Raw genomic sequence first — 9,274 nt, forward strand, 5'->3', positions numbered from 1 at the left:
TCATTCTTTGTTTCCTCTCTTCTTCCTTCTGATTTATTTTTAGATTTCTGTCTTCAATATCACTGATTCTTTCCTCTATTTGGTCGACTTTGTTTCCCAAGCTTTTGATTTCATTTTTCAACTCTTGCAGTGTGTTCTTCCTCTCCAGAAGTTCTGTTTGGACTCTCAGTTCTGTTTCATTGGTCTGTGCATCTATTTTTCTGCCAATAACATGCTGTTTTGATCATTGTAGCTTTGTAGTGTAATTTGAAGTCAGGCAGTGTGATACCTTTGGCTTTGTTCTTTTTTCCTCAGGATTTCTCTGGGTATTTGGGCTCTTCTGTGATTTCATATAAATATGATATCTTTTTGATTTATATCTTTAAAAAATACCATTGAGATTTTAATGGGGATTGCATTAAATTTGTGTATTGCTTTGGGTAGTATGGCCATTTTAACTGTGTTGATTTTTACAATTCCCGAACATGGAATATCTTTCCATTTCTTTGTGTCTTCTTCAGTTTTTTAAAATAATGCCTTGTTGTTTTCAGTATATAGTTCCTTCACATTGTTTAAGTTGCAGAAAGAATTGTTTTATTTCTTTTTCTGAAGTTTTATTGTTAATATATAGGAATGCAATGGATTTTTGTACATTCATTTTTGTATCCTGCAACTTTCCTTATTTGAATTTCATCCTAAGGTAATGGAGAGTCATTAGAACATTTTAAGCAGAGAGTGACATGTTCATGCTTTCATTTTAGAATCACCATTTTTGTAATAGTGTAGGAAATGGATTGCTTGTGATAAAATTAGAGAATGAGGAACCATTTAAGAGATTATTTAAATATTCAAGTAAAAATTTATAAATTAGGAATAGAAAGAAAAGAACAATTGAAAAAGTTACTGAGGAGGTTGAACTAGAAGGACTTGTAAATTGATTTGATTTAGTCATTCACTTAATAAATTTATTGTGCATATTCTAGATGCCAGATACTGTTCTGTTTATTGGGGCTACAAAAGTGAACAAAACAGAAAAAATTCTGTTCTCATGGAACATGTAGCATAATAAATGTGGGAGGTCATAGATGATGATATTATTAGCTGTAGTAGTGAAAATGTAAATAGGAGCAGATTTTTGAGGAAGTATAATAAGTTTAGTTTTGGATATGTTTAATCTTAGGGTCTTGTGGAACATCAAAGGGATAATATACTTCAGAGATATGATTTATAGATCTGGGATTTGACTCTGGCACATTCCACAGGACTTATTCAGATTTTAGCAGTCGTATATACATTCATGTGTGTGTGTGTATTTCATTTTATGCTATGGTAGTCTTGTGTAACTCATAACCACAGTCAAGACATGCAATAGTTCCATAACCACACGACTCTCTTACATTATCCCTTTATAATCATACCCATCTCTCCCCCTTTCTACACTTATTAACCCTTGCAATTACTAATCTGTTCCGTATCTATATGATTTTAGCAGTATTGCATAAATTTTATCATGCTGTATGTATCCTTTTGAGATTTCTTTTATACTCAGTGTAATTTTCTTGAAGTTTATGCAAGCTGGTTTATATATAAAAAGTTCATTCCCTTTTTATTACTGAGTAGTATTCCATGGTATGAATGTATTATAGTTTGTTTAACCAGTTAACCACTGAAGGATATATGAGTTTTGAGCTCTTATAAATAAAGCTGTTATAAACATTTATGGGTAGGGTTTTTTTGGAAGTGTTTAGGTTAAATGTTCTGGAGTGCAATTGTTAGGTTATATGGTAATTTTAAAAGTTACTTATTAGGCTGTACGCCAGCATGTATGAGTGATTCAAACTTACATTTTTTTTTATTTGTTGCTGGCTTATTTTGAACTGTTCTAACCCAGAGCAGCCTCAACCTGTGAAAGCAGATGGAGAGTAAATCTCAAACATATCACATAACAAATTTGTATTTATTTATTTATGTATTTATGTATTTATATTTAAAATTAATTTTGGTTTTTTTTCCAGTATGATTACTTGGGCTCTGATAGCATGATAGTAACAAATAAAGTCATTGATATTATTGGCCTTGTAAATTCAGTAAGTATTTTTCTTTTCATTCTACTTAGAAAAATCATACTAGTTTTGAAATTAAAATTTTCATTAACTTGATTGTTATTTCTAAGTAATAAAGTCATCCACATAAACTAAGTGTGGATTCGTCAAAACATTGAATTAATTTGTTGGTCATGTAAAGTAACATAAAGATTAATTTTTCATGTATTTATCTCTTCTATTTTTAGGTGTTTGCCCAATTTAAAGTTACTATTGTGTTGTCATCATTGGAGTTGTGGTCAGATATAAATAAAATTTCTACAGTTGGTGAGGCAGACGAATTATTGCATAGATTTTTAAAATGGAAAAAGTCTTATCTTACCCTAAGGCCTCATGATATTGCATATCTATTCATGTAAGAATAATGTTTCAGTATTCTTAGAAAACAAAGATCTGCGATAATGATATAGCTTTGTTTAGGGAATTATTGTTCATTTCTGACCATTCCAAAGGGGAAGTGAGGTTTAATAGAAATGGATAATGGAGAAAAAGTTTTCCAGCAAGCAGAAGCTAAAGGCTATCATAACCATATCATGAATGATTCTACAAGAATGTCAGAGACATCTTTAACTGAAAGGAAAGGGTGCTAATTAATAACAGGAAATCATATGAAAATATAAATCTCACTGGTATACACACACACACACACACACACACACACACACACACACACATCCAGACTAATCTAATGTTGTAAAGGTGGGGGGGGGGAGTTAATCACTTGTAAAGCTTCTATGATGGTTAAAAGACCAAAGTAGTAAAAATTCTCATAGCTACAATAATTTGTTAAGGGATGCACAAGTTAAATATAAATTGTGACATCGAAAACAAAACGTGGGAATGGTGAGAGTAAAAACGTAGTTTTAGAATGTATTTAAACTGAAGTTGTTTTAATCTAAAATATACTGTTACAAATATAACTTGTTTTATGTAGGCCTCATGGTAGCCACAAAGCCATAACCCATAGGATAGACACAAAAGATAAGATTAAAGGAATCTAAGCATACTATTACAAAAATTATCAACTCTCAAGGGAAGAGAGTAAGAGAAGAGGAAATGAACAGAGGAATTACAGAACATCTAGAAAACGATGAATAAAATAGTATTAAGTACATAGCTTTCAATAATTACTTTAAATATAAAAAGACTAAATTTTCTAGGTAAAAGACAGAGCAGGTGAGTGGATTAAAAACAAGACCCATCTATATGCTACCTACAAGAGACTTGCTTGAGATGTAAGGATTCACACAGACAGAGTGTGAAGAGATAGAACAAGATATTCCATGGAAATGGAAACCAAAAGAAGTCTGGGGTAACTTATATAAGACAAAATCGACTTTAGACAAAGACTGTACTAAGTGAGAAAGAAGGTCATTATATAATGTTAAGGGGATCAATCCAAATAAATATATTCCTTTTATTTTTCTTGCCTAATTGCTCTGGCTAGGACTTCTAATAATATACTGAATAATGGTGGTCAGAGTGGGCATCCTTGTCTGTTCCTGATCTTAGAGGAAAAGCTTTCTGTTTTTCATTTTTGAGTATGATATCAGCTGTAGACTTATCATATATAGCTTTTATTATGTTGAGGTATGTTCTCTCTTCACCCGCTTGGTTGAGAGTTTTTAAAATGGATTTAGATTTTCTCTAATGCCTTTACTGTATATATTGAGATGATCATATGTTGTTTATCCTTAATTTTGTTAATGCGGATTATCACTTTGTTGATTTCAGATGTTGAATCATCTTTGCATTGCTGGAATAATCCCACTCGATCATGGTGTATGATCCTTTTATTTTTATTTTATTTCATTTTTTATTTTCAGTTTTGCATTTCTTTATTAAAATAATTGGGATGACATTGATTATAAAATCAAATAAATTTTGAGTGCACAATTCAACAGTATGTTATATATATATATGTAATGTTATACATATATGTGTGTGTGTGTGTGTGTGTGTATGTATGTGTATATATATATATATTCACCACCCAAAGTTAAATTTCCTTCTGCCACCAGATAATTGACTGCCTTACCCCTTTTTTCTTCCTCCTCTCCTCTTTTCTCTGGTAACCATAAGTCCACTGTCCATATCCATGAGTTTCTGTTTGTTTGCATGTTTGTTTGTTACTTTTATTTTTATATCCCACATATGAGTGAAATCATATGGTTCTCAACATTTTCTGTCTTATTTTGCTTAGCATGATAATCTGAAGATACATCTATGTCATAGCAAATGGCAGTACTTTACCTTTTCTTAGGATGAGTAATATTCCATCGTATATATGTACCACATCTTCTTTATCCAGTCATCTGTCATAGGACACTTTGGTTGCTTCCATGTCCTGGCTACCGTGAATAATGCTGCTATGAACATCAGGGTGTATATATCTTTGTGGACCAATGTTTTCAGGTTTTTTGGGTAAATACCCAGAAGAGGGCTTGCTGGGTCATATGGTAATTCATTCTTAGTTTTTTAAGGAGCTTCCATACTGTTTTCCATGGTGATTGTACCAATTTACATTCCTAGCAGTAGTGTATGAGTGTTCGTTTTCCCCACAGCTTCTCCAATACTCTTATTATTTGTCCTGTTGATGATAGCCATTCCAACAGGTGTGAGATTGTATCTCATTGTGGTTTTGATTTGTGTTTCCCTAATAGCTAGTGAAGTTAAGCATATTTTCATGTCCGTTGGCCATTTGTATGTCTTCCAGGAAGAAGTGTCTGTTCAGGTCCTCTGCCCATTTTTTAAATTAGATTTTTTTTGTTGAGTTTTTTGAGTTCTTTATATATTTCGAATAATAGGCTCTTATCAGAGGTGTTGTTTGTAAATATATTCTCCCATTTGGATTGTTGCCACTTGTCTTATTGATGGTTTCTTTTGCTGTGTGGAAGCTTCTTAGTTTGCTATAGTCTCATTTATTTATATTTGCTTTTACTTCACTTGCTTTTGAGGCCAAATTCATAAAATCCTCTCGAAGACCAAGATCCAGAAGTTTCGTACCTATGTTTTCTTCTATGCAATTTAATGTTTCAGGTCTTATATTCAGGTCTTTGATGATCCATTTTGAGTTAATTTTGGTGTATGGTGATAGAAGTTTCATTCTTTTGCATGTGGCTTTCCAGTTTTACCAGGACTATTTATCGAAGAGGCTTTTCTTTCTCCATCATAAGTTTTTGGCTCCTTTGTCGAAAATTATTTGCCCTTAAATATGGAGGTTTACTTCTGGACTCTCAATTCTGTTTCATTGGTCTGTGTGTGTTTTTCAGCCAACACCTGTTATTTTGATCATTGTTGCTTTGTAGTGTAATTTTAAGTTAGGCAAAGTGATACCTTTGGCCTTGTTCTTTTTTCTCAGGATTTCTTTGGGTATTCAGGCTCTTTTGTGATTCCATACAAATCTGATAGTTTTTTGTTCTATTTCTTTAAAAGATGCCATTGGTATTTTGATTAATATTGCATCAAATCTGTGTAATGCTTTAGGTAATACGGTCATTTTTTCCCCTTCCTCTTTAATCCCCCCTGCCCCGCCCCTTACACCCCTGACCCATGGATATTGCCGTTTCCCCTTAAGAACTGAATTTCTGAGGGCGGAGTGTCTCCTTCCACATGCTCACAATGTGTATCAGGGGTCTGGCACCCTGAGGTATGGCCCACCCAGGGTATAGGGCACCTGGGGTATGGTCCATGGCTCCACCTGGGGCGTGAGCCCAGGACCTTCTGCATGCAAAGCAGATGTGCTACCCACTACACTAAGGAGCCAGCCCTGGAAATATTGTCATTTTAACTATGTTGATTCTTCCAATTCAAGAACATGGAATATCTTTCCATTTCTTTGTGTCTTCTTCAATTTTTTTTAATAATGTCTTATAATTTTCAGTATAGGTCCTTCTCTTGTTTCATTAGATTTTGTTCCCTAGGTATTTTACTCTTTGTTGCAGTTGCAAAAGGAATTTTTTTAAAAATTATTTTTCTGAAAATTTTTTGTTAGAATATAGAAACATTATGGATTTCTGAACATTGATTTTGTATCCTGAAACTTTACTATATTTGTTTGTTATTTCTAATAGGTTTTTAGTGGAGTTTTTTAGGGTTTTCTATATAGAAAATCATGTGATCTGCAAAAAGTGACAGTTGGAGATCTTCATTTCCTATTGGGATACCTTTTATTTCTTTCTCTTGCCCGATTGCTCTAGCTAGGACTTCCTAAACAATATTGAATAATAGTGGTAATAGCAGACAGACTTGTGTTGTTCCTGATCTTAGAGGAAAGGTTTTTAGTTTTTCAACATTAATTATCATGTTAGCTTAGGGTTTGACATATATGGCCTTTATTATGTTGAGATACTTTCCTTCTATACCTATTTTATTATGTATTTTAATCATAAATGGATACTGTATCTTGTCAAGTGCTTTTGGTACATCTATTGATGTGATCATATGCTTTTATTTTTTATTTTGTTTATGCAGTGTATCACATTAATCAATATGTATATGTTATACCTTCCTGTTCCCCTAGGATGAAGCCCATTTGATCAGGGTGTATAATCTTTTTCGTGTGTAGTTGTATTCAATTTGCTAGTATTTTATAGAGGATTTTTGCATCTGTGTTCATGAGAAATATTGATCTATAGTTTTCTGTTTTCGTGTTATCTTTACCAGGTTTTGGTATCAGGGTAATGTTGGCCTTATAAAATGTGTTAGGAAGTATTGAATATTCTTTAAATTTTTTGGAAAAGTTGGAAAAGAATAGATATTAATTTTTTTTTTTTTGAATAGTAGGATTCACTGGTGAAACCATCTGGTCCTGGACTTTTACCTTTGGGGAGATTTTTAACAATTGTTTCAATTTCCATACTGTTCATCAGTATATTTAGATTTTCCAGTTCTTTATGATTCAGTCTAGGAAGGTTGTATATTTCTAAGAACTTGTACATTTCTTCTAGGTTATTAAATTTAGTAGCATATAATATTTATAGTATTCTTGTATGACCCTTTATATTTTAGTGTTATCTCTGTTGTAACTTCTTTCATTTCTGGTTTTGTTTATTTGGGTATTTTCTCTTTTTTCCTTAGTGAATCTAGCCAGGGATTGGTCAGTTTTATTAATCTTCTCAAAGAAACAGCTTTTTTGTGCAGTAATTTTTTTCAATTGTTTTTTTTTTTTTTGTTCTCAATTTCATTTCATTCTGCTCTAATTTTTATTATATTATTCCTTCTGCTGACCTTGGGCTTCATTTGTTCTTTTTTTTTTAGTTTTAGTTTTTTAAGATTTGATATTAGTTTTTTTTTTTTTAAATTTGGGATCATTTTTGTTTCTTGAGATAGGATGATATGAACTTTCCTCTTACTACTTCTTTTGCTATGTCCCAAAAGTTTTGATGTGTTATATTTTCATTTTCATTTGTTTATATGTATCTCTTGATCTCTTCTTTTCTTTCTTGTATGAGTCAGTCTTTCTTTAGTAGCATGTTGTTTAATCTTCATGTATTTATTGTTCTTCCTACTTTCTTTTTACAGTTGATCTCCAGTTTCAAAACATTATAGTCAGAGAATATGCTTGGTATAATTTCAATCTTAAATTTGTTGAGGCTAGTTTTGTGTCCCAACATATGGTCTATCCATGAGAATGTTCCATGTGCACTAGAGAAGAATGTATAAGCTGCAGTTTTGGCATGAAAGGCTCTGTAATGTCAGTTATTCTCAATTGGTCTAATATGTCATTTAAGGATAATATTTTCTTATTGATTTTTTGTTTGGATGATCTATTTATAGCTGACAGTTGGGTATTTAGGTCTCCTATTATAATTGTGTTTTTGTCAGTTTCTCCCTATAGTTCTGTTAGTAGTTGCTTTATATAATTTGGTGCTCCCTGATTGGGAACATAAATATTGATAAGTGTTAGGTCTTCTTGATGTATGGTTCCCTTTATCATTATGAAGTGTCTATCATTGTTTCTTGTTACTTTTTTTTTATCTTAATGTATGTTTTGTGAGATATAAGTATGGCTACACCCACTTTTCTCTAGATGCCATTTGTTCAGAGAATACTTTTCTACCCTTTCACTTTGAGTCTATGTTTGTTTGCAACTGGGTTGTGTTTCTTATAGGCAGTGTATGGTTCGGTTTTGTCTTTTGATCCAGTCTGCTACCCTATTTCTTTTTATTGGTGAGTTCAGTCCATTTACATTTAGGGTGATTGTTGAAATATGAGGTCTTCTTATAGCCATTTTATATTTTGTTTTGAGATGGCTTGATCTCATTGTTTCTTTGTCCTTGTATTTCTGTCTGTTATTTTAATTTGGTGTTGTTTTGTTTTATTCCCTTTGTTCTCTCTTGTTTTATGTTATGTATCTCAGTTCTAGATTTTTTATGTGTAGTTACCATTAAGTTTATGAAAGGATAGTTTCATATATACAGTAGTCCATTTTCTTCTGCATGCACCTTTTCTCCATTCCCCTTTGCATATTTGAATCTCTACTCCTTCTATTTTCTGTTTTTGTTGTCTCAAATTATTCCTATATATACTATACATTCATTTCTAAGTTGCAATAGCTGTTGTCATCTCTTTTTTCAAGTGGTTTTTTTTTTTTTCGGTCTGTAATTAGTATGGAATATTTCAGTTTATAACACCTTGTTTTTAATAAGGGTTGTAATATCCTGTTTCTGTCTGCCTCTTAGTTATTTTACTCATAGTTATGTATTTTTGTATGTCTGAAAATGTCTTTATTTCTCTTCATATCTAAAGGGGGAATTTGCTGGATATATTATTCTTAGGTAGTAATTTCTCTCTTTCAATAATTTGAATATTTGATTCCACTCCCTCCTAACTTGTGAAGTTTGTGCTGAAAAGTCTGATGTTTAGAAGTACGATCTTTAATTCTGTCATTTAAATCGTATATTTCTATAATTTTAATTTTATTTTCTCGAGTTTTATTTTCTTTCTAAGCCACCTTGTCACCTTAGTTGTTCACAGTGTTTGAGGAGTTATTTTTTCTGGTATGTAGGGGAAATATACTCTGCTTTTCTTTAAAAAAATTTATTAATAAGAGTGTTTTCTTTAGCAGACTGATAAGAGGTGTTTTTTTTTTCTCTCCTATAGGTGTGCACAAGCCTCCTGCACTGCCCAGTTCTCTGGGATCTCTGCCGTGTGGCCAATAAAAAATGCCCTTTATTCCCTATGAGGTTGTG

General features: G+C 32.1%; 1 protein-coding gene across 1 annotated transcript in view; it reads left to right on the forward strand.

The window, feature by feature from the left end:
- Nucleotides 1-9,274, forward strand: part of LOC105300945 (disintegrin and metalloproteinase domain-containing protein 32) — a 106,928-nt gene that overhangs the window by 38,978 nt on the left and 58,676 nt on the right. Inside the window, exons 5-6 of the mRNA XM_023520037.1 lie at nt 1,995-2,066; nt 2,270-2,436. Coding sequence (XP_023375805.1) covers nt 1,995-2,066; nt 2,270-2,436 — 239 coding nt within the window. The remainder of the gene's footprint in view (nt 1-1,994; nt 2,067-2,269; nt 2,437-9,274) is intronic.

Source organism: Pteropus vampyrus, unplaced genomic scaffold, assembly GCF_000151845.1.
Source record: "Pteropus vampyrus isolate Shadow unplaced genomic scaffold, Pvam_2.0 Scaffold8, whole genome shotgun sequence".
Lineage (NCBI taxonomy): Eukaryota > Metazoa > Chordata > Mammalia > Chiroptera > Pteropodidae > Pteropus > Pteropus vampyrus.